The following is a 26149-nucleotide window of genomic DNA, read 5'->3' as shown; positions in this document are numbered from 1 at the left end:
AATAGCACTCATTATTATGACATTTGTCTCTGATTTTCTCTGTCTCCTTCACCCTGTCTCTGTTCTAGAGCATGATGAGTGTGTGTCGGGGAAGCACAGCTGTGATGAGAATGCACTGTGCTTTAACACTGTAGGGGGACACAGCTGCTCCTGTAAACCTGGCTACACTGGCAATGGCACCATATGCAAAGGTGAGGACGGGGCTGCTCACTACACACACACACACACACACACACACACACACACACACACACACACACCTGCCTAGGACACTTTCATTTACCTGCTTTGTTCTAGACACTCTCAGTGGTTGATTGTTTAATTGTTGACATCAAACAGCCTTTTATTTTTGACCACTAAGGATTATAAACAGTCAACCATATAAGTATTAAAAGAATACCCCATCGTTTTTATCAACCTAATGTCTATTTACTCCATATTTACCATATATGTGATTACTCCAGACATGAATTATTGACATTTTTTCCTGGACTGGGAAAACTGTATGCTCAGATGCAGTCTAATGTCAAACATAACAAAACGTCTTATTGAATATATTCTGACATAGATTTAAACAAATGCACAAAAAAGGAGGCTTTTGTGGTATATATGTATATATGATCAGGCTGTACATGAAGCACTTTCATGGTTATTATTTCAAAGTTTATGGCTAAACGTATGTGAAGAGGAATAGCAAAAACTTGAGTTTATAATGCATATGATACAGTGATGACTGTCATAGTTGGTAGCATGAGTCTGAACATCATCAGGCATTGATATTTGCAGCCATAAGCAAAGGCATATCATCATTGATATTTACACTCACTGGCCACTTTATTAGGAACACCCGTCCACCTGCTGTTTGATGCAGTTATCTAATCAGCCGATCCCTTGACAGCAGCACAATGCATAAAATCATGCAGGTACAAATCAAGAGCTTCAGTGAATGTTCACTTCAAACATCAGAATGGGAAAAATTGTGATCTCTGTGACTTTCACTGTGGCATGGGTGATGGTGCCAGACGTATTGATGCTGGTTTGAGTGTTTCAGAAACTGCTGATCTCCTGGGGTTTTCATACACAACACTCTCTAGAGTTTACACAGAATGGTGCGAAAAACAAAACACATTGAGTGAGGGACAGTTCTGTGGGTGGAAACAAACACCTTGTTCATAAGAGAGGTCAGAGGGAAATGGCCAGATTGGTTTGAGCTGCCAGGAAGGATATAGCAACTCATATAATCACTCCTTACAACTGTGGTGAGCAGAAAAGCATCTCAGCATGCAAAAGCAGAAGACCACATTGGGTTCCACTCCTGCCAGCCAAGAACAGGAATCTTAAAATCAAGAACAAGTTCCTATTAAAGTGGCCGGTGAGTGTCATATTTATATATAAAGGAATATAATCGACATTTTCAGCCATAACCAAAGGCACAGATCACAACTGAGTAGTCAAACCAGATATACACCAAACAAGGAACTGGGAAATCTGGATAAACATGACATAGAAAGGTGTTCCTGAGTGGCGCAGCAGAAAAGCTTTCACACTATCATCTAGAGATTGCGAGTTCAAATCCTGACAATGTCGCAGCCATCTGTGGCTGGGAGTTCAAGAAAGCAAAATTGGCATACTCTCTTTTCCCTATCAATCACAGCATCATTAGTTAATCACCTGTGGGTATCTGTGAGCTCATGTATGCGGAAGGGGGCGGATAGTCCTTTCTTCCCAGGTGTATAGTTTGAAAAGATGTGGTTGGCTGGCTTCCTGTGTCTCAGAGGAAGCCTTCGCCCTCCCCAGTTGATAGCTATTGTGTGATAGGGGAAATCTAAGTAGTGAGTGGGAATTGGCCAAGACTATATTAAGGAGAAAATTTGTGAAAACAAAAAACACGGCTTTGGAAATGAACATGTACACCGTACATAGACGAGACTCTGCAATGAGGCAAAGACACAGAAGTGCTAAATAGTGCAACTAATTAATGGCAGAAGAAGGAATAGGTGAGTGCAATTAAGTTATTCCATGAAATTGAGTCGTACGTGAGCTGATAGCCAACGAGGTGCATAGTGCCGAGTTGGCTATAAGCCATGTATGACGAGATTGAGAGGAATAACTGTTTTATTCTATCCACATTCAGTAGCTTTTGAGAAACAGAGCATTTTTATTTTTTGCAAATTCAGTAAATAAAAACTTAATATAAAACATCCGACAAAATAATTTCTGCTTGGAATGTAAACAAACCGGCGAAATGACAGTCGCAATTTGTGAAAACTGTTATAATAATAATTCTTGAAATATAAAAAAGATACCGTCTTACCATCAAATACTTTTATTCCATATTTTGTTGCTTTTTTGTATTTTTTTGGGGTTTTGTTTTCAAGTAGAGTCTTTATTTCATCCTCAGTTGGTTCAGCAACACACTCCGCCATTTTGTTTTTCTCTACTCACGGTATATACCGTGATTTGGCCTTGTGGTTAGCATGTCCACCACTCGACTGGGAGATTGCGAGTTCTACTTGCCATTGGGTCATACCAAAGACCATCATAAAAAATGGTACCTACTACCATCTAGCAAGGCATGCTGCAATACAGATGCAAGTGGAGAAGTCAAACTCTTACGGTTACCAGAGGACTAGCCCCCCACTGTAACCCTAGCTGTATAGGCGAGAGGCCAAGGGCTATCAAAACGGAGCTTGGTGCCGCACCCATATGCCTTAAAGAGTTGGTCAGTACTGGGACAGGAGACTGCCTGAGAAGACCAGATTCTGGCATGAGAGGGACTTTGACTGTTTTGATTCACAGTATATGAGCTGATAGCCTAGTAGTAGAGTAGCAAATCAGAGCGTGCGATTGCTCATATTCAGTGAATGTGGATAGGATCATTTGAATTATCGCTAATCATACAATGGGCAGAAAGACAAATCAAAACTGAACATACCTAATGATGTAAACAGAACATCAACAAAGTGTACTATGCTATGAAGTGCGTCAAGTAGAAAGAGAGAAACACAAATCTCTCTCCTGAAGTTGAGTGTGGTGTGGAAAATGGTTAAGCATAGATCTGTCAGTGCTAAAGTGGAAATGCAAATTTAGTACCAATGTAACAAATGTTTACTACACTGAAAGGAATCAGCTTCCAATTTCTCCACCCTTTTTTTTTCCACCTTTCTTCCCACTTCCCACGATTTTCCTTCAAATGCATGTGTATAAGGAGGAGAAGCCCATTTGTCGTTGCATGACACAGAAACTGAAAATAGATGCAAACAACTTAGAAATACCAGGCTCTCAAATTGACAAACATTAAAGTGTTCTATGAAAAATTATATTTTTCCATAAACATTTATTGACTCCCCCACCAACTGCCCTGTTCTTCCTTAATAAGTGTGCTTCAAGTAACCAGGTTTTCTGTTACTCAGTAAAGAACGTGTTAATTTTCCATAGTAATTGCACATATTATGTTACAGTTTCTTGCAAAAGTATTCATCCCTCTTTGTGTTTGTCCTTTTTTGTTGCATTACAAGCTGGAATTAAAATGGATTTTTGGAGGGTGAGCACCATTTGATTTACACAACATGCCTACCACTTTAAAGGTGCAAATTGTTTTTTATTGTGACACAAACAATAATTAAGATAAAAAAACAGAAATCTGGAGTGTGCATAGGTATTCACCCTCCAAAAGTCAATACTTTGTAGAGCCACCTTTTGCTACAGTTACGGCTGCAAGTCTCTTGCGGTATGTCTCTATTAGCTTAGCACCTCTAGCCACTGGGATTTTTGCCCATTCCTCAAGGCAAAACTGCTCCAACTCCTTCAAGTTAGGTGGGTTGTGTTGGTGTACAGCAATCTTCAAGTTATGCCACAGATTCTCAATTGGATTGAGGTCTGGGCTTTGACTAGGCCATTCCAAGACATTTAAATGTTTCCCTTTAAACCACTCCAGTGTAGCTTTAACAGTATGCTTAGGGTCATTGTCCTACTGGAATGTGAACCTTCGTCACAGTCTCAAACCTCTGACCGACTCAAGCAGGTTTTCCTCCAGAATTGCCCTGTATTTAGTGCCATCCATCTTTCCTTCAGTCCTGACCAGCTTTCCTGTCCTTGCAGGTGAAAAATATCCCCACAGCATGATGCTGCCACCACCATGTTTCACTGTAGGGATGGTGTTCTCAGGGTGATGAGTTTGCGCCACACATGGTATTTCCCATGATGTCCAAAAAGATCAATTTTAGTCTCATCTAACCAGAGAATCTTCTTCCATGTGTTTGGGGAGTCTGCCACATGCTGTTGGGCAAACTCCAAATGTGTTTTCTGAAGCAATTACTTTTTTCTGGCCACTCTTCCATAAAGCTCCCGCTCTGTGGAGTGTACGGCTTAAAGTGGTCCAATGGACAGATACTCCCATCTCCGCTGTGGATCTTTGCAGTTCCTTCAGTGTTGCATCCCTGATTAATGCCCTCCTTGCCCGGTCTGTGAGTTTTGGTGGACGGCCTTCTCTTGTCAGGTTTGTAGTGGTGCCATATTCTTTCCATTTTGCTATAATGGATTTAATGGTGCTCCGTGGGATATTCAAAGTTTGGGATATTTTTTATAACCCAACCCTGATCTATACTTCCCCACAACTTTGTCTCTGACCTGTTTGGAGGCTCCTTGGTTTTCATGTTGCTTACTTACCGTACTAGTGTTGCAGAGTCAGGGTCCTTCCAGAACAGGTTGATTTATACAGACATCATGTGACAGATCATGTGACACTTTGATTGCACACAGGTGGATCTTAATCAACTAATTATGTGACTTATGAAGTGAATTGGTTGGAGCAGCTCTTATTTAGGGGTTTCATATGAAAGGGGGTGAATACCTACAGTATGCACACTCCAGATTTCTGTTTTTTTTCTCGTCTCGTCTCGTCTTCTTCCGCTTTATCCGGGACCGGGTCGCGGAGGCAGCAGTCTAAGCATGGAAGCCCAAACTTCCCTCTCCCCAGACACCTCGGTCAGCTCCTCGGGAAGAACACTGAGGCGTTCTCAGGCCAGCCGAGAGACATAGTCCCTCCAGCGTGTCCTGGGTCTTCCCCGGGGCCTCCTCCCGGGGGGACATGCCTGGAACACCTCCCCAGGGAGGCTCAGCCCAAAGAGGTGACGTGGGCCCGACCTCCTGTGGGTTCACCACCCACAGAGGTAGCAGTAGGGGACTGGTGCAGTGTGGATTGGGTGGCAGTCGAAGGCAGGGGCCTCGACGACCTGATCCCCGGACACAGCGGCTAGCTGTTGGGACATGGAATGTCTGTTTTTTTTCATCTTAATTATTATTTGTGTCACAATAAAACAACAATTTGCACCTTTAAAGTGGTAGGCATGTTGTGTAAATCAAATGGTGCTAACCTTCCAAAAATCCATTTTAATTCCAGCTTGCAACGTGATAAAATAGGACAAACACCAAGGGGGATGAATACTTTTGCAAGGCACTGTAAAGAGGCAGCAGGTAGAAATTAGGTTGAAAATGAAGAAATTGCTGAAATTATTGAACAAATGCACCTCTGTTTAACATTAGCTTCATAAGTATGGAGTACGTCTATCCATTCTACCATTTATGTGTGACTATCAATCTCATAGTCCTAAAATTTATTTGTAAGTCTCAGACCCCGTCCACACGTAGCCGGGTATCTGCTAAATCGAAGATATTTTTCTACGTTTTGGCCTGTCATCCACATGAAAACACATCAAAAACGAATATTTAAAAAAACTCCGGGCAAAGTGAAGATTTTTGAAAACTCCGTGTATGCCTTTTCGTGTAGACAGAGATAACCGGAGTTTTGCGTTTTCGAACGTCACAATCTGCGCCAAAAAAATGACAACAAATCTGCCCTGACGTCAAACGTGCGACCTTTGTTTACTGCAGAAGCCAGATTAAGCATGGACTTAAGCTAGCCGCACACTACGGCGATCCACGCGGTACCGAACCGACCCATTTCAGAGCCGACTCCCGACAGGGCACGCACATATCCCCCGACTGTTGACGAGTGCAGTCGCGATTGAAGCGACACGTGACAACTTAATAGCTTTGTGATTGGCTATTGGATATAGTTACTGTTAAATCCAACACTTGAAGATGCTACAGGCTGAATTACAAATGACACAACATGGAATATGTAGCGCACTATCTAGGCTGCATGAGCTATTATTCCCAACCTTAAATAGTGCACTTGTATAGGGGAGTTAAAGCGATTTGGAATTCAGCCACACAACTTGAGCAGAGTGGCTTTCCAGCCCACTGTGTCTATGGATAAAGCTTCAGTCTGTGGAATTACAGTATATACCTGCATTAGGTGCTACCAACACGTATTTCTCGCGCTAGAAATTGTGTTTAATGATGTCACGTGTTATATGCGAAAGATATGATTGGCTATTGCTAGCGACTCTCGCCGATCAGTCTGGCTCCCGATTAGTTTTTCGAATCGGCTGTGAGATGAGTCGGTACCATCGAAAACTAGTCTTTACGCCTGACTCGCGACTTCAGTTGGCTCGGTACGCTGAAAATCGGCGTAGTGTGCGGCTAGCTAAAGAGTAATGGATCGGAGTAGTGCCTTGAAAGCGTTAATTATTGTGCAGGTGCTATTTACATGTTTAATTTTAGAAGCCCAACTACTGCTCCAAGAGCACAGGCGATGTGATTAGGGGGTAGGATTTGGGGAAATAATGCCATCTACAGGTTTGGAATGCTTATGAATGTGATTGAAAACGCAGATGTTCGGTTATGTGTGGAAGGGATTTTTTTCGAAGACGAGGTGGTGTGGATAAAACATTTTTATAAACGGAGGGGGGGAAAATGTTCGGTTTTAAAAATACCCGGCTACGTGTGTACATGGCCTCAGTTTAAGCTTGACGTGTGTGACTTCTGTTTGACCCTTAGCCTTGTGTGATGGTCTATGTCTGAACGGCGGCACCTGCATCTCTCCCAACATGTGTGTGTGCGCACAGGGCTTCACTGGGCTGAAGTGTGAGACAGGTAAGAGGTACTTGCTGTTCTGTGAATGCTCTTATAACCTGCTCTTACTACATTACCTTTTCTCATTTTTCACATTGTGCAGTCATTGCTTGCATTTGCACTATCTAAATTGGTATGATGAAGTGAAACTAAGGAACTTTCCATTGCTACTAGTGTGTCCCAGAAAAAGTTGTTGAAGTTTACGAGTTGTGCAATGGTCTTAGCATGGGGTTAAAAAACAAAAAAGCAAAAAGGAAAAGAAATACTTTTTGGCAGTTTTCTTTTTTCAAGTCTCGGAGTATGACCATTCTGTCCTAAATACCATGATAATCACACAAAAACTCCTCGTCTAATTTAACTCAAACCTATGACACTATATTTGTTGCAGTTTATAAATTTGATTTCACAGGAAATTTGATTTACACATGGCTTTTCATCTCTGTTTGACTCCACATGCTGAAAGAGAAAAAAAAAAGAATCAGGATTTAATTCCTGCTCACCTTTAGAGCAGCTGGAAAGCTGCATCATATAACATTCAGCATTTGAGACTCTCTGCTTTGTTAAATAGATTCAGATTCATTTTGCAATCCATCCTCCACACGCTTTTATTGACTTTTTGTAATAAAGTTGCTTCTGTTCACATCTAATCTAGCTGTGAATTACCCTGAGAAGGGCTGAGTTTGCAGGGATCTTCGAATCAAAACATGGATTAAAAGCTCACTGAGACTGTATGTAATCTCAACGTTATACAGTATAATGCAGCAGTGCTGCTACTCCTCTATGGGTAATTAAGAGTAACAGCAGATGCTGAACACCGCTAAGACAAAAGCAAGCTGCAGCGAGAAACATGCACATATATGGCATGTCTCTGCACCAGGACACTCCTACTCATCCAGCTTTGCATCGATTCCACATAAAGGAGCCTTTTTTACGATGTGACTCTGTGCAGCAGCCGATTGAAGCCCAGTTGCTTTTCTGTCCTCCCCATCATTCCCAGAGTACAGAGATAGACACTTAGGTTTCTGGAGAACCCTCAGACATGTGATTTTAATGATAGGGACAAAAATAACATTTCTGTAGCAGCACACAATTTCAGCTGCTTGTTCAACACATAGTATATATTTAATGTCTCAGAAATGCGAATTTAACAAAACCCTATAAAAATGATTTCACACAGTGCAGCCTTTTTACTTTAACAGATTACTTTTGCTGTTTATAGTTTTTAAAAAGTCATACGATATGGGATTTATTCAGCAAATTTGCTAATGATAATGTTTAAAAACATTTTATTATAAGCAGTGTAAAGTAGTTGCTATTCAGAGAAAACAAGTAATATAGTTCTTATATTTATTAAGCTTCTTTGGTTTAATATTCTTTTACAATACATGCTGTAACTTTACTTATGGTGAGTGACTTATAGTGAATTTGTCACTCGTGTGTTACTGCACGCTTTTATTTTATAACAAAATGCCTGCATTTATATTTTAATGAGGTGTGTAGTGGAATGACTGTGCACGTATATGTAGATTAAGGAGAAGAGTCATTTGCGATTTTATGCGAAACCATTCTTAATTATCAGGGTTGATTTCTAATGGATGAAGAAATGCATAAAAAGGAATGCCCACACCCACACACTGTACAAATACAATAAAGCCACCATAAAATAGAAAACTCTCTGTAAGACTCTGTTTTCTCACACATACACAATTTTATATATTTTTGTAATGCTTACTAGTGACTTGCATATATTTGTGTTGTGCATACGTTGCGAAAAGTGTCAAAAGCAATTTATGAAATTACCCAGGCTAGTTCTTACTTAAATATCCATCCATCCATTATCCATAACTGCTTATCCTGTGCAGGGTCGGTGAGCAAGCTGGAGCCTATCCCAGCTGACTATGGGCGAGAGGCGGGGTACACCCTGGACAAATCGCCAGATCATCGCAGGGCTGACACATAGAGACAAACAACCATTCACACTCACATTCACACCTACGGTCAATTTAGAGCCACCAATTAGCCTAACCTGCATGTCTTTGGATTGTGGGGGAAACCGGAGCACCCGGCAAACATGCAAACTCCACACAGAAAGGCCACCTGTCAGCCACTGGGCTCAAACCCAGAACCTTCTTGCTGTGAGGCGACAGCGCTAACCACTACACCACCCCTTACTTAAATATATGTTTTTTAAAAAATGTTTGTTGTTGGTTATGGTTAGTGTTAGGTTAGTTTGAAATGTAGGTTTAGGCATCAGGTAAAATGAACATTTAGAAGGTAGGTTTATAGTCAGGGTTACTTTAGGGTTTAGTCTAATTTACCTTGAAATGTAAGCTTGAATAAATCTGCCCTTTTTAACCCGGTGTCAGATTTGTATTATCTCATGTCGTTTGTCACCCATGATGAACCCCTACAGGCTAATGCTGTAACTTAGAAATTACACCCTTTGCTTGTGTCATTTACACTTCTTGGTCGTGACAAATAAAGTGTTCTCCAGAATGTCTCTTAAGTAAAATCCTGACATATGTGACATGCTCAGATAAAGAAAGGAAGTCGATAGATAGTTGAAAATATCAACATATGTTCGAAGAAAGTGATCTGGCATCTCTGCAAAATCATCCTTTAATCATTAATAAAGGCCTGGGAGAGAGAAGGGGCATTTACCAAGCCACAGTTCATTACTAAATATTCATAATGTCCTTAATTAGCGTTGATTGCAGTCTTCCACTTATCGCCACATCAGATTCAGGCAAGGTTATATTGTACTGCATAATTCTAGCATGGTACTTGTTACTTTTACTTGTTCTAAAGCTGATGGTCCAAAATGTTGGGATTAGGGAAATTTTACCATCATGTTATTGTGAACCATATACTAGTTGATGAGGACACAGACCTAGAGGGACCTGATATACCATTGGTTGAAAGCTTTGGAAATGTATTTGTCCATAGCCTTGAATTCTGTTGGGGATAGTGGGTAAGGTCTTCATCTTAGTGATACTGTGCCTTGTACTAGTACAGTCACATGGTCATAGTAATAATGTAAGGGAACAAGGAACAACATGGACCTCCCTGTTAAAAAAGACCTCTAACAGGCTCTGAAATTGAGCAGGAATCACTACTTGGGCTAAGTTAGAGGGACTTTCCACTGAAGTGGAGGTTAGTAGCAACTGGGGCTTTAGGATACATGATCAGGTACAGGAGTCAGACCATGCAACAATGTATAGGGCCTCCCAGTTGATGTGAGGGTTGTGTTTTTGGAGCCATGAGAGTTCTAAGATAAAGGGGCAGTTTTGGGTTGGGGTTTGGGGGTTTTTTTTGCCTCAGGCCCGACTGTGAAGAGGAGGTATCAAGTGGTGTGTCTGTGTGTGTGTGATGGTTCCTAATCTCACTGGTCTTTCCTCGAGGGCTTGAATCTTTAGAGCTGTAGATATAGCTGTGGTGGTGATCTCCATATCTAAGTAGACAGTAATCAGTGAAATATCCTGCAGACAGTGGAAATGGATGAGAAACCAATTTTTCAGATATCACACTCACCACATCAGCCTTCCAGACTGCCACTCATGCTTTGATTACAGGAGTGAGCGGTTCTCCACAATACAAGCAGAGACTGTCTTTGTATTGCTGTTGCCTTTATGCTTGAGAAGAATTGAGACCTGCCAATGGCTTGGGCACACTGATAGGAGAGCTTGAACACTCGACTGAAGTTAATGAGTGACTCAACCCACCTGCGATGCTCAAGAAGATTATCCAAACATATGGAGAGCTCAATAAGTGAGTGTAGTGTAGCTGATTTGTTATGGAATGTTTAGCCAGTGATCAGATATACACAAAGTCCCCTCCTAAAGGCCATAAGGGCCACATCATTCCATCTCGTTATTAAACATTGATGCAAGTTTTGAAACTTAACACTGAATGTGGATCATTCTGCACAATCCAGTAATACTAATCACTCTAACAGTGGTGTGGTGGTGCAACAGGTAGTATTGCTGCCTTACAGCTCATGGGTTCCTTGTTCAATCCTGAGCTTGACTTCCTGTCAAAATGGAGTTTGTGTATGTTTTCCCCATGGGTTTCTTCCGGGCTCTCCAGTTTCCTCCCACCTTCCAAAAATGGCAGTAGGTGGATTGGTTAAGATAAAGGTATCCGGTTATTTAGCACAAGTCTTTTCGTGCAAGTCTTTTAGCACAAATCTAAAGTCTTTTAGCACAAGTTCTAAAGTCTCTTAGCACAACTCTATGTTCTTTAGCACAACCCTGGATTATGGTCACAATAATAATAATAATAATAATAAAAGAATACTCATCTTGATATAAAAAAAATGAAATTAATGTCTTCCAACTTCTTAAATTGTGTGCATTTTTAGTGGCACCTGCAGTTTAATTGATTATCAGGGTTTTTTTTGCTGTTGTTTCAAGTGTAATTATTTCACTCTCTTGCATTTAGAAGTCACAGCAATTATCTAAAATGTAAGTAGCTTAATAAAATAATTGAAATAGCTGTACATAGTTTTCCTTTCTTTCGACCTTTTTTCTTTTGTAAAATTTTTTTAAATAAAGAGCAAACAAAAAGCTTTCTTTAAACTCTTATCCTCTTGTAAATTTCGCTTGACTTTTCATTCTTGATTAAATTAGTCTGTGAAGATTCTCAGTCATCCAGGTCATGGTAAACTGTGGGTGGTAAAAGAGAGCAACTGGACTTGCTTGAAGATTCTTGAAGACGTTTCACCTCTCATCCGAAAGGCTTCTTCAGTTCTGTCTGACTGGTAGGGAGCATCAGGTATTTATCCTCTCATGGATGAAAAGCTCATCTAAGGTGTCATTGAAGCCCTGTCCACACGGCAATGGATTCAGGTGAATCTGATAAAATTGTTTATCGTTTCGGCCTGGCGTCCACATGGCACCGGCGTTTTGGGTGCCCCAAAACGAAATCTTTTGAGAACGGGTTCCAGAGTGAAAAAATCTGGCAACGGCGCCGTTGCGAAGTCGTCTGGATGAGTAGAACGGATTTGTTTACGATGACGTCACAACCACATGACTGTCAGTGCTTCACGCCGGGTAGAAGTGTAACGAACTCGATGCGAGTTGTCAACAAATCCTATAACTTGGTTCATGAAACGCGCTTACAAAATATTTTCACTGTGAATATTTATTGTGTAATGGTGCAAAGTGAGAGAGAGAGAGAGAGAGAGAGAGAATAGCCCTTAGGGCAGAGTCTTTAGTCCAAACACTGCGGAAGTACTGAGTATAACCAAACCACGCACCGCCCGTGCGCTTTCCAAAAACAAAAACAATCCCGCCAGCAAAAATAGGAAAAAAAAAAGGAGCGATCTCACCTCTGCAGATGTTGGTTTAAGTCCGACAATACATTCCTCAAAAAGGGTGTAGAAGAACAAAGTAATCCATCAACGTGTAGCATTCAATTTATTCCGGACCATTAAAGAATTCTGGAGGATATCAGAATGTTGGCGTACCGGCTTCCATCTACCCCCATTCATTCCTCTTTCCGCATCTTTCGTTTTATGCTACTGATTAATAATCAAAACTTTATGTGGCTGATGCTACAGAAGAAGGGGTTTATGCACATGCGTCTACTTCTTCTATTGTTCTGGTGTCTCCGATGGGACCGTCTTACAGCGCACGTAGAGGTGTGGCATGTGTATTGCATTGTTTTCAGCAAGCGTTGCGTTGCCATATGAACCTGATATTTTACTGATCCGTTGCCCATGTGGACGCGATATTTAAAAAAAAAATCTCGTTGCCATTGTCGTGTGGATGTAGCCTGAGGCCCTGTCCACACGGCAACGGATTCAGTTGAATCTGATAAAATTGTTTATCATTTCGGCCTGGCGTCCACACGGCACCGGCGTTTTGGGTGCCCTACAACGATATTTTTTGAGAACGGGTTCCAGAGTGGAAAAATCTGGCAACGGCGCCGTTGCGAAGTCGTCTGGATGAGTAGAACGGATTTGTTTACGATGACGTCACAACCACATGACTAGAACAAGCAGCACTCTCGCTGTTTTGTATGAACCACTTTATTGCATTCACTTTTGTATACAGCTTTTCTTTTAAATAAACAAGTAACTGAACCATTTCTTGAATTTCTTTTTTTTTATTGGATAAGGCTGCTTTTCAAAATGTTCACACACAATATAAAAAGTTATATAAATTATATAAAAATGCTTTTCAAAATGTTCACACACAATAAGAAAATTAAGTTATATAAAAGTATGCACACTAATAAAACTAATTTGTACACACAGAAGGCACGATTTCCTCGCGTAGTCACAGCCATCTTCTTGTTGTGTGTTTATTCCTGACAGTGCTTCACACCGGGTAGAAGAAGGGGTTTATGCGCATGCGTCTACTTCTTCTATTGTTCTGGTGTCTCCGATGGGACCGTTTTACAGTGCCCCTAGAGGTGTGGCATGTGTATTGCATCGTTTGCAGCAAGCGTTGTGTTGCCATATGTACCTGATATTTTACTGATCCGTTGCCCATGTGGACGCGATATTTTTTTGAATAAAATCTCGTTGCCATGTCGTGTGGATGTAGCCTGAGTCATCCTGTTGGTGTGGGTCAACTGGGGGCTGGTTGTGAATGGCCTTGAGAGTCGTTAGGATGATCAGTGGATTGCCTGTTAGGGTAATCCATTCAGATGAGAGGTGAAACGTCTTCAAGAATCTTCAAGCAAGTCCAGTTGCTCTCTTTTACCACCCACAGTTGATTAAATTAGCAAATTGTAAATAATAAATATGATATAATTTAAGCATAGCACTTTAATAAAGACAAAACAAACCTGGAAGTTTTGCTGTAGTGGTGTACTGTCAGGGTACATGCTGTGTTAAATAATTTGGAGGGAGGATTGGTGAGTAACATATGGGCTACATCAAAACCGCCATGGTTTCAAGATGGCAGAGTGGGGAAATACATTCGCTCGTTTTCTATCGGAATCTTGGCAACTTTCATTAAAAATCAAACATCTTTAAACATGATCAGTAAGTATTCATAATAAAGATTAAGTGTTCTTGGATCTTGTGGTAAAGAACTTAGAGTTGTGCTAAGAGACTTTAGAACTTGTGCTAAAAGACTTTGGATTTGTGCTAAAAGACTTTTGTGCTAAATAACTGTAAACCAAGATAAATTGTCCTTTGTTCTGGGTGTGTGAATGTGTGTGTATTATGGTATATAATGGCATCCCATGCAGGATATTTTCCTGCCTCACTACCAGAGTTCTTAGGATGGGCTCCAATTTCACCGTGACCCTAACCAGGATAAAGTGCTTACTGAAAGTGAGTCAATTCTAAAATGTGCAATGATAAATAGAGATTTATTAACTTTGTACAAGTAGAGTAGTGTGTGTGTGTGTGTGTGTGTGTGTGTGTGTGAGAGTCCCCATGAACCTGTTACTATGCTGACAGCCGTTCTTCTCACTCGCACGCTGTACACATTAATCAGTGAAGTGCTTTTTATTTTAACGTGTAAAGTCATAGAATTCAAATGCTGAACTTTTCAGTGGGTGAGTTGTGCAGACAAACAGACAAAGAGTGTGACAGATAGATGGATGATGAAAAAGAAAGAGAGACACAGTTCAGATGCCCATGGAGAGTGAGGGCATTACTGGAAAGAACATTACAATACAGCACTATAGCAAATGTCAGCTATGAATCACTATGTGTCTTCTATACATGCTGCGGTTGCTTATTTAATTGTGCCTTTGATGCACTGGAGTGTGTTGATGTCTCCCGGCATCCAACAGCGATAGAAATTGTGCATAATAATTAAAGCAACTGATTTTGACTGTCACATGTGTCAAAGCATTTAGGAGATGTTTTGTGTTTCTTTGCGTTTACTTTTTCAGGAAAATGGCTTGCAACGAGAATAATCAGAGAGGTTTTCTCATTTGTATTAACTGGGTTGATAGTTTAGGGAATGTACAGAGAGAAGCAGCGACAAAATAATGGAGGCTGGGGCTACGGGAGGAACGAACATCGAAATGCTTTCACTCTTTCTCAGCAGCTCTGCACTGGCTTTTAGGAACACCTTTGGGACTTGCTGACAGCAACAGTTCTGAGACAGAGGCAGAAAAATACATAGACAAGGATAGAATGAACACTTTTAAGGTAGTGTTTATAATGAAATGAAAAAAACTGAAAAGAAAAGAAATAATCACCATGCAAATACAAAGTGTAGTTTTAAACAGAGGCAGAATGTTGGTAAGAACTGCAGGGAAAATGGCACCTTATTCTACAGTGGAATACTAGGGAAGGATTATTACACGCAGAAATAGTAGGCTTAAACTATGTTCATGATATAGCAGAAAGTACAGTGATGTGCTTTGCTGTCTTGTCAGGCCTGTCTGTGAATGAAGATTGATGTTAGGTGAAAGGTATGTATTTTGCGCTATAATCCGATAGACATGTACCCACACACACACAGAGTACGCAGGCCGTGGCTCACCGTGAACTTGGTTTATATTTTTAGCACTGGATCGTATAGCTCGGGATGTGTGCTGCAAACTGTGGTTATTTTTTTTTTCTTCTAGCTTTCTTACCACTGGCATGAATGTCTTGGACAGATCATTTTCTCCTGGCTGATAAGTCTGCATATCCGCGTGCATTTTGGCAGAAGTACATTTCTGAGTAACTATTTTTTATTGGATGACCGGGTATACTGATCTATGAGAACAAGTGAGAGAGAATGATTATATAAGTATACATGGGATACCTGGGTTCATCCCCAGGTACCTCCTTCCCTTTAAGACACACACCAAAACGCATCACTCCATCTAATGCTACATTCATTGACATGCATTGAGCGGGTTTTTTTTTAATGGATACAAAAAAATTCCTTATGCACACAGAACTATGAAGTATCTATCTGATCAAATCATGTATTGCAGACTGGACTTGCAAACAGAACTAAAATGTGCTATTCTTCTCTTCATGCCCAAACCTTTTGCTTAGTCGTAGTCATGAGGTAATTTCCCCAGGTGTTAGTCTGCAGTTACAGCCAGTAGCATGGCATAACACTCTCCAGGGAATGGACTTTTCAGCACATATGCATGCTTGTAGTGCAGCAGTCTGCTTCTTGGGTAATGATGCATAGAGCACTGTATAATGCATAGACTGCACTCTTTAGTGCTGTACTCTGAGAACAAGAGATGTGGAAACTCATAAGATTCCAAAGTATTGCAGCCTGTTTTCAAGCTTTACATTAAGGTAATTGCACAAATAATGTGTAGTGCAAATCAAGAGCCCAAAATCAAACATTAAAGCTTGAAGTGTACTTTATCTCAATGAGTATACATGCTGATTACCATTGCTGTTTTGTGCTTGAATGTTGTTAATCTTTGGCCCAGGTGGTATCTTTCTAAGCTTTTATATACAAATGGGTGAAAATTAAAGGGAAAAAAAATAACAATGTAAAGGTTTTAGGTCACTTATGTAACTGTCCTGGAGATGAAGTCAATTCTTCCAAAAGATAGTCCCTTAACTGATATTTTGATGATGGTGGTGGAGAGCGCTAACATATCGATCCAACATCTCCCATAGCTTCAGTTCAATTGTATTGAGATCTGGTGCTGTGAAGGGCATAGCATATGATTTACATAATTTCCATACATTAAAGCCAGTCAGTAAGTCCTTGTGTACTTTAGATGGAGACATTGACGTCCTGGAAGAGACCACTGTGATCAGGGTAGAAATTTGATCAGTCTGAACTTGGTATTGATTTGCAGTGACTCTTTCAAAGCACATTCTTGACACAGCTCATTTAGAAGAAGCCTTTATTTGTCACATATGCATTACAACAGAGTGAATGTTCGTTTTTTCTTCGCATATCCCAGCTTATTAGAAAGCTGGGGTCAGAGCAAAGGGTCAACCATGATACAACACCCCTGGAGTAGAGAGGGTTAAGGGCCTTGCTCAAGTTGACAAGCGACAGTGACAGCTTAGCGGTGCTAGGGCTTGAACCTCTGACCTTCTGATCTGCAAACCAGGGCCTTAACCTTTGAGGCACTACTGCTGCAGATAGCCAAGGTAAAGTTAGAAAGTAACCGAAATAAAATGTTTCTACTTTTTTGCTGAGATATACAGTATATATACAAAAAGTAGAGATATCTAAGTATGTAATTGGCAGAAAAACTAAATTCGATTTTTCAGCATTTTTGGCTTAGAATTAGCTTAGGATTGCTCTATAAATATGCAAGACTTCCAAAGAACTGGGGGAGAAACAAAAACTTGGCAGGACCCAAGGAACAGATGAAATCAATCAAGAGACAGCAGGAGATATAATAAGAAAAGGAAATAATGCCCAAATAAGGAAATTGGAAAACCAAATGAATCACAAACTGATGTACGTAGTGTGAAAAATAACAGGGGTCCTAAAAAGAAGTGATAGATGAATATCCAGCAAACAGATCCAGTGTCATATTATCTGTTAATTCTCTGATACTGATATTAAGAAAAATTTTCTAATGTATTAAACGTTGTTACTTTACCAAAGTTTGCCATCTGTAACATATGATAAAAGATGATAATTCTCTCTCTCTCTCTCTGTTTGCACAATTGCCATGACACTATTATTGACTGTAAGCTCTAGACATTGGTTTGGTTTCTGTATAGATTGTTCCTGGTTTTCCTGGAGATTTGTGTAATTACTTGCCTTAATAACGGCTGGGACCTAAAGTGCCGCTCTGTGCAAATGTACCTCATTAAAGCCCCATTCAGAAGCTCCTCCAATTACTCACACAGAAACAGAGATGCACAAATAGAGAGTTCAGAGACTGACTACAGCACTCACAGAGCCAAATAACCCTGAGTGAGATAGAAGAATGTGCAGAGGTATAGCTAAAGGTCATGCTGTTTATAATGAAGTTAGTGTAACATGATTTTTTGCAATAGGCTTGCTAATAAGCTGTCTGTACCAGGTGACATTATTCCCCCATTTATGACCTGCTCAGTGAATCCCTGTGTACTGGTTAAATGGAGTAATTATGCTTGTATAGTAGTGTAGTAGTACCTAAGTAGGGTGTTTTGTTTCGCATAATCAACTTTCAAAAAAAGTACGTGTAAAGTGTGTGTGTGTATTTGGTGTATTTTTTTTTTTAACCACATAGTGCTGTATGCTACAGAGCTCCAATGGCGACGTGAATGTATTGGTTTGCAACTAATGAACATGAACGTAAACACACACCAGAAGTAGGGATAATAGATAGTTTTCACATGACGTCACAGAGTCGGGGATTCCCTGGTGGCGGCCATCTTGCGGGTCAAGCTTACCGTACGGGTCACTGAGCACACATTGTAACGCGCGAGTACAAAGTCTTCAAAAGAACCCAAGCAGGCTATTTAAAGCTAGCAATGGTGCACACCTGTTGTATTCACGGCTGTCGTAATAGGTCAGATGATGACGTCAAGCGGAGCTTTTATGGAATTCCCACTGTACGGGAGCACGAAGGCGAGCAAACAAAGAAACTCAGCATACAAAGGAGAAATCTATGGCTTGCAAGAATCAACCGCAAGGATTATCAGCCTTCCAAACACAGCAAAGTCTGCTTCGATCATTTTATAAGTGGTAAGTTGTTTAAATAAACAATCAATTGTGTTTAAGTTTGTTTTTGGAAACCAAAACATTGTGTAAACAATCTCTTGAGAATGCCCAACTGGAACCGCTGAGTGTACGTTTACATTGTAATGTACACTTAATATCGCTCATTTGTCACGTTTCTATTTGACACTTGTAACTTCACTCACGCAAGGGTCATTTTTGAAAAACATTTTAGGTCTATTCTGTGCAGGGATGCAAACAGCGCGCCTTTTGGCGGATGGCTCCTTTTTCACAGCTGAATCGCGCAGATTCGATTTTTTTTTAGGGGGGGCGTTGGAGTGTCTGATTATAATTTCAAAGTAAATTCTGTATTAAAATTACTAAATAAGCAAATCCGTTACAGTCCATGAAACATAGGAAGTATAAGGATGAGAAAAAAACAGTGAATCGGAAAGCTGCGCACATTTGCGCAGCTTCGCGAAAATGTGCGCAGCTTTCCGATGCAAAGTAATATTGCACAGTATTCATAATAGTCTTAAATCAACTCGATATTATACACACACATATATTTATATGCAGTGTTGAGAGCTCTAAAATTCCAATGGTTACATACCTTGGCTGTAATTAGGACACGACTGTCACTTGTTTTTATATGGTGGACTTCACGGACCCAGCCACAGACAAAATAATTGTATGACTCCAGCGACTTGTATGCTTTGAGGTCGTCAAGTGTGTAGGCGCTTTTACTATTCACGAAATAGTTCACAATATCAGGGTACGATATGGATGGCAGCCCTGCATAGTCACTTGAAAATGCATCTTTGTCCACTTCGTAGGGGTCAATTCCCCCAATCAAGGACAGTTTGGCTGCATACCGTTGTCGTGAGATGTCGTCCAATGTATCTATATACTTCCATTTGCTTGATTTTGCCGACATTGTTCTTTATTTTAGAAAACTGACTATATAACTTTATAAATTCGTCCGAGATAACGTAGCCGGTAATGGCGATGGTCCTTTGTTTGCCCCACAATATGGCGGCTGGAGGGCGTTCCCCGGAATGCCGTGATGTTAGTGAAAACTATCTATAGGCAAAAATCCATCCATCCATTATCTATAACCACTTATCCTGTACAGGGTCGCAGGCAACCTGGAGCCTATCCCAGTTGACTATGGGCAAGAGGTGGGGTACACCCTGGACAAGTCGCCAGGTCATCGCAGGGCTAACACATATGGCCCTTTTCCACTACACTTTTTCAGCTCACTTCAGCTTGCTTCAGCTCACTTCAGCCCGACACGGCTCGCGTTTCGACTACCAAAAACCAGCACGACTCAGCTCGTTTCAGCCCTGCTTAGCCCCTAAAACTCGCACCGTTTTGGAGTGGGGCTGAAGCGAGCCAAACCGTGCCGACTGAGGTTGGGGGCGTGAGCAGACACTCCCCTGTGCACTGATTGGTGAGGAGGAGTGTCCTCACATGCCCACACACGCCCCGCGAGCGCGCTGGGATCTGTAAACACCGCAAACCCGGAAGAAGAAGAATTACGAATTACGAGAATTTCTGAAGCCTTATGCGCCTCGCCTCATCTATACGCTCTTGCCAGTATCTGTTGGCGTTGTCGGTGACAACAAGCCACAGCACCAAGACCAGCAACACTAACGACTCCATGTCCTCCATGTTTATTGTTTACTATTCGGGTCGTGAGACTACCGCTTAAAAGATCACTGAATCAGTGACATACAGAGCATCGTGGACGAGTTCGCGGAGCGCAAGGCTCGTCGTATGCCCTTCAAATAATGCGCGCAGTAGGCTATTGATGTTTTATTATGAGCCATGTACAGTATGTCGCCTAATGTTTTTTTGTTTCTGAGTTACATGTTCGTTTGAAGGACTTAATGTACAAAATAACATAGTTGCACCCCGTAGTGTTGAAATTGGTAAACACAGTGCATTCAGTGAGGTTTGCACCGCCCTCCTTTTATTTCTGACTCTTCCTGTCACCGTTGCAACCTCTGAGCGCTCATTCGTATGCCCTTCAAATAATGCGCGCAGTATAGGCTATTGATGTTTTATTATGAGCCATGTACAGTATCCTAATGTTTTTTGTTTCTGAGTTACATGTTCGTTTGAAGGACTTGATGTACTAAATAACATATAGTTGCACCCGGTAGTGTTGAAATTGGTAAACACCGCAGTTGCGGACATTTTGTAGCCTAAAATGATGTTATGATAAGCTTTAATAAAGGGCCCGGTAATTTGCCCCGCCCCCGGCCCGGCTCTGACTTGTTCCGCCACTGTCACTGATGTCACTGTTTGCGCTGCTTAACGACATCACGTGACGTCCACCCACTTTCACTAACTCCACCCAATGTGTCCACCCACTTCCAGCCAGCACGGTTCAGCGCGGTTGTAGTCGAAATGCAACTCCAACAGCCCCGCTCAGCTCGACTCAGCTCGACTCGGCACGGCACGGCTCAGCCGCGTTTGTAGTGGCAAAGCGGCAATAGAGACACACAACCATTCACACCTATGGTCAATTTAGAACCATCAATTAGCCTAACTGCATGTCTTTAGACTGTGGAGGAAACCCACGCAGAGAACATGCAAACTCCACACAGAAAGGCCCTCGTTGGCTGCTGGGCTTGAACCCAGGACCTTCTTGCTGTGAGGCGACGGTGCTGACCACTACACCAACATGCCGCCCAATAGGCAAAAATTTAGCTTTCATACGGTGATATGAAATACGATGTTTTACGATGTCTCAGGATTACACTTTGGAAAATTATTATGCGATCATCTCAATTTTCTTGCGTGTTCTTTCTCTTGACCAGTGTTGTATTATGGCAGTACACTCCAATGCGCTGGTTGTGATGCTACTGATTTTGCTTATATCAATAAAGTAGACTCCAGGAGCTTTCTAATTGTAGGTGAAATAAGCTGATCAAAAATTTCACTTTGGATTTGGAGCAGCTCATTAGAAAAACCTGAAATGAACGTGAACTAGGCTAACTCGTTTTTGGGACTGTGAACTATGAACATGATTTAGTTAATTTTAATGTGTGAACTGAACTTTGACCTAGCTCTTGTTAAGTCTGAACTTGCCCAACACAGCCCTCTTGCATGAGATGATGTTATTGGCAGAGATACTCTAAGAATATCTCTGGTGATTGGTCACACAGTCTAGTTCACATAAATGCTGATAATGCAGCGCAATTTTGAATATACTGTACTATGGCTTGCACTTGTAGAACAATATGAAATTCTAATGCTAGCAAAGCTTATAGTTGTGTATACTCTGTTTAGAGGTGCATATACACCATTTCAGAAATGTAGGAGGTGCGTAAATGTTGTTTGTGTGGTTAGCCTCCACTACAGCCGTTTCCATGTTGCCGAACTGACCTAGAAGTACACTGACCTCAATAAAATCTGTTCACAATCTCACATAACTTTCATAGGCATGCTTAGTTCCATCTGTTGAAGAACAACTGTCACCTGACAAAGTTGGCTTCCAACCTGGACAATCATGCTGCAGTCAGGTATTGAACCTGACACAATACATCGAGGATGGGTTTAAGACCAGACAAATCACCGGTGCATTTTTTGTTGAACTCACAGCTGCTTATGACACAGTGAACCACAGGAAACTTCTGCTAAAAGTGGCCCAAAGAGTTTGGAACAATACTCTGGTTTGCATAATAGAGTCACTGCTTGTAAATTGGTGATTCTTTGTGGAAATGGATGGCAGGTGAAGGAGGTGGAGAGTTCAGAACAATGGACTCCCACAGGGCTCAGTGCTGGCTCCAGTGTTGTTTAAAATACAAATGATCAACCACAGTACCAGAACATCTGCAGGTTCATATAGATGATCTCTGCATTGCCACACAGTCAGGCTCTTTGTTCACAATTGAAGAAAGATTATCAAATGTCCTAAACACTCTTTCTACATCCTACAAACAATGGTACCTGAACTCTAACCTCAGCAAAACACAGGTGTGTGCTTTCCATCTTAATAATCACCAAGAAAACAGGAAACTAAAGCTGTGTTCACATATATACCGGTACGATAGTGGTATAACTGTATCGATACAAAGTATACCGGTACAGTTTAGTGCATCTGTCCACACTAACAAGAAATGTTTGCGGTTTTCTTTCACGGTAGTTGAAATGCGCGTGCGCGAAATGTTTCCATGGTTACCGAGTAACTTCCTTCCGAGAATATGGCGGATGAAACAACGTGTGTGTGCTTTTTGTTGTCAATGTACAGTCTGTATTTCTGGTGGTCATCTATTCAGTTGAATCGTATAAAACGCGCTAGGCAGTTGAGAAAGAAACAAAGAAAACGAATCTCCATTCTTCACTATTTTATTCAGCGAAGACAGCGAAGAAGTAGGAATGGTTCACTGTGCATGTGCATTATATTTGTATCGATACAGAACCGCTTCATCTGTCCACACTACAGCGAAGCGCTACAGTACCGATACTGTACCGGTATAGCCTGGCAAGCCAGATTAAATGTGAATATTTAGTCTGGCCTCGATCCGTAGACATTTCTGAAGGGTGGGGGTGGAACAAACCGCTGTCTTTCAAACTGTCTCTGTGCGTATAGGCCAACGCTCTGACCAATCAGCGCAACAGTGACTGTGACGCAGTCAGAGCGACAGAAAGCAGTGGGGGAGACCTTGAAATAAATAATTTTTCAAAATGCGTATTAATTAATAAACAGGTTCTAGATATTAAGAAGTTTGGAGATAATGACCACAAGTTTGGAGTCTGTACCACATACTTAACATACACTCTTATTTTTTTCAAGTGTTTTTCAAGGGTTTGCTTAAACTGTTTTTGAGAGTTTTTATTTAGTGGTGTTTGGTGAAATAATTTCCCTTAAATTTAAAATAACGGGAAAATAAGAAACAATCAAAAAGTAATGTTTCAAAGCTGTTTATTAATTCTTCGTACTGCACAAACTAGCCCCATCCTTTTGGCTACCAGCGGAGCCAGCTGGTAGATCAGACTTTTGCCATAGCTGGTCGGCAAAACAGCGAAAATGTCCTTCTTGAAAAGGAATGAGTGGAGAGCCTCTTCCTGCTCATGTTTCAACGAAAACTCCAAGTCTAATTCTTCTAAAACTGATTCCAAAGCGGAGTCAAACGCACGCTGTTCACTAGCCGTAGCCATCTTTCCTGTTGTGCTTTCTCCAGCGTCGCGCAGCTTTGTCGTCACTCCTGCAAAAGCCCGCCCAAAGAATCCAAACAAAAACCTTGCGTTGTGATTGGCGGGCACTATTTGATGCCCGGGGTGTTTTTGTTTATATGGTGCGAGGCTAGACCTACTCGCTAGGCAAAAATATTTTTGGCCGCTAGGCGGGTGGGTCTAGTTTACTAGGCTAGTACCGGTATGAAACCCGTACATTTGTGGGTTTCGTACCGATACAGTTATACCGCTACAGTACCGGTATAGTTGCTAGTGTGGACAGGTCTTGCGGTACGAAAGTAGTATCGTATCGGTACAAAATCCCTAGTGTGGACAGGGTATTAGTGTCAGATGGGGCAATAGGGAACTGGAAAACCACCCACAGCCAATCTACCTAGGTGTTACCCTTGACAGAACATCATCCTTTAAAGAGAACATATCAACAAACTCAGAAATAAACTGTCAACTAGAACGAATCTCCTCAGCAGACTATCCAGCACTACCTGGGGAGCAGATCCCAAAACTCTGAAGCAAACAGCTCTGGCACTATGCTGTTCCACTGCAGAATATTGCTCACCAGTATGGGTAAGATTGTGTCATGCACACAAAATCGACCCAGAGCTAAACAAATCATGGCAGATAATCACTGGCACATTAAAAGCAACACCCCTACCAGTTTTATCTAGATTGGCAGGCATAGCACTGCCCCACCTCTGTCGAGAAACCAATGCAAAAGCAGAAAGATATAAACACCAAAATGGCCCCAAACATCCACTTTATGGTCACCAGGAAGTAAGACGACGATTAAAATCTCGTGAAAACTTCATGGTAGTGGAGGGCCTGGAGCGAACACAGTCCATGGCCTATAGATTGAAAAAGTGGAGGAAGAGCAATTAGTGCCCACTCAATGAGGTCCTGCCAAGCCCAAGTGAAAGCCTGCCCAGTAGAACAATTTTCACTAGAAAACACTGAGTAGAACAACTAAATAGAACAAGAGCAAAAGTGGGCAAAACTGGAGACAGTCTCTATAAGTGGGGATTAGTCATCAGTGCTGAGTGTCCCTGTGGTGGGACACTACAGACCGTGCACCACATCCTCCTCAGATGCCCACTGGGACCCACATGCTCTGACCAAGACCTGATGGAAGCAAATAACACTACTCTCCTATGGATACAGCAGTGGCATGACAAGATATGATGATAATGACTTTCATAAGATTTTATTTTTTATTGAGATTGGCCTCAAACATAAATACATGAAATCGGTGCTCAGCAGTGGCATGGTTTTCACATAAGTGAGAGAAATCTGAAGAGAACACTTAGCACAAGGGGACACACTCATCCCAAGTTTGGCAAACTGACCCAAAAGTACATTGATCTAAGTGATAAACTTTGCATGATCTCACAAAAACACCAAACAACCAACAAAAGAAAACCAACAAAATTCAAGTGAAAAAAAAAAAAGATATACTAGGATAATTTTAGGGGATTTTTTTTCCCAGCAATCTGGTGCAGAAGTATATACACCCTTTTATAATGGGCCATGTCACTGTGTTTTTAGAATTAACCAGTCACTTTCAAAGTCATGATCAAAATAATTACCATACACCTGTCATCTGTGAAGTAAGTCTGATAAACCCCAAATAAAGATCAGTTGTTTCTTGATTTCCTTTAACTGCTGAAGCCAGTGGTCTCCCAAGGAGCTTAAAGCATGTACTGGATCTCACTGTCAAAATGTTTTGAGCATGAGAGGAAATCAAAAAGAATTTCTAGAAACATTAGATATACCATGGAACCAGTAGCGGCTGCTGGTTTTTAAAACAGGGGAAGCCCATTTTACGCATTCATCGTAAAACCTGTAGGCCGGATATCAAAGCATAGAAAAGTGTGCCCCATTAGCATAGTGAACTAGACAACCCTACCTAGTGGCAGAAAGTATTTTTGCTTGTACATTTCATGTTATAGTCTGGCTTGCCAGGCTAGTGCCTCATATCCTTAATCAAAAATATCAAACATCCAAAAATCACTGGCTATTCAACGAAGAGCCTTGAACATCATACCCTGATATGCAACACAGAGTCTTTAACACAACACCCAGCTGTGCAACACATCCTTGAACATCTTCTGCAACACAGTCTGGAAATTCATAACCAGGTAGACTATGCAACACACAGAACCTTGAATATCATACCCAGGTATAACCTATAACACAGAGCCCACCATTCTCTTAACATTACTGAACAATATACACACTTCAGATTCATGAACATTATATGATGCACACTATTTATACACAAATTCTGCCCTCTGCTCCTTTTCCAGAAAATGGTCTGTGACCCTGTCATACTAGCTGGTTGTGCTTTCCAGAGACTTCACCAATTTCTGTTAGCAGCTAGCACTGCAGATCCCAATAAGGCTCAGGCTAGCCTACAACCAGAT

The 26149-nt window shown here is 41.3% G+C and overlaps 1 protein-coding gene across 2 annotated transcripts in view; it reads left to right on the top strand.

Annotated features, from left to right (window-relative positions):
• The window catches only part of nell2a (neural EGFL like 2a), a 209590-nt gene that overhangs the window by 128095 nt on the left and 55346 nt on the right, over positions 1 to 26149 (top strand). For both annotated transcript variants that reach the window (XM_060914646.1, XM_060914647.1), the window contains exons 15-16: positions 69 to 191; positions 6904 to 6999. In XM_060914646.1, the coding sequence (XP_060770629.1) occupies positions 69 to 191; positions 6904 to 6999 (219 nt within the window). The remainder of the gene's footprint in view (positions 1 to 68; positions 192 to 6903; positions 7000 to 26149) is intronic.

The sequence above is a fragment of the Neoarius graeffei genome, chromosome 2 (assembly GCF_027579695.1).
Source record: "Neoarius graeffei isolate fNeoGra1 chromosome 2, fNeoGra1.pri, whole genome shotgun sequence".
Lineage (NCBI taxonomy): Eukaryota > Metazoa > Chordata > Actinopteri > Siluriformes > Ariidae > Neoarius > Neoarius graeffei.
Note: the sequence above shows the minus strand (reverse complement) of the source record. Positions and strands in the feature narration are given on the sequence as shown.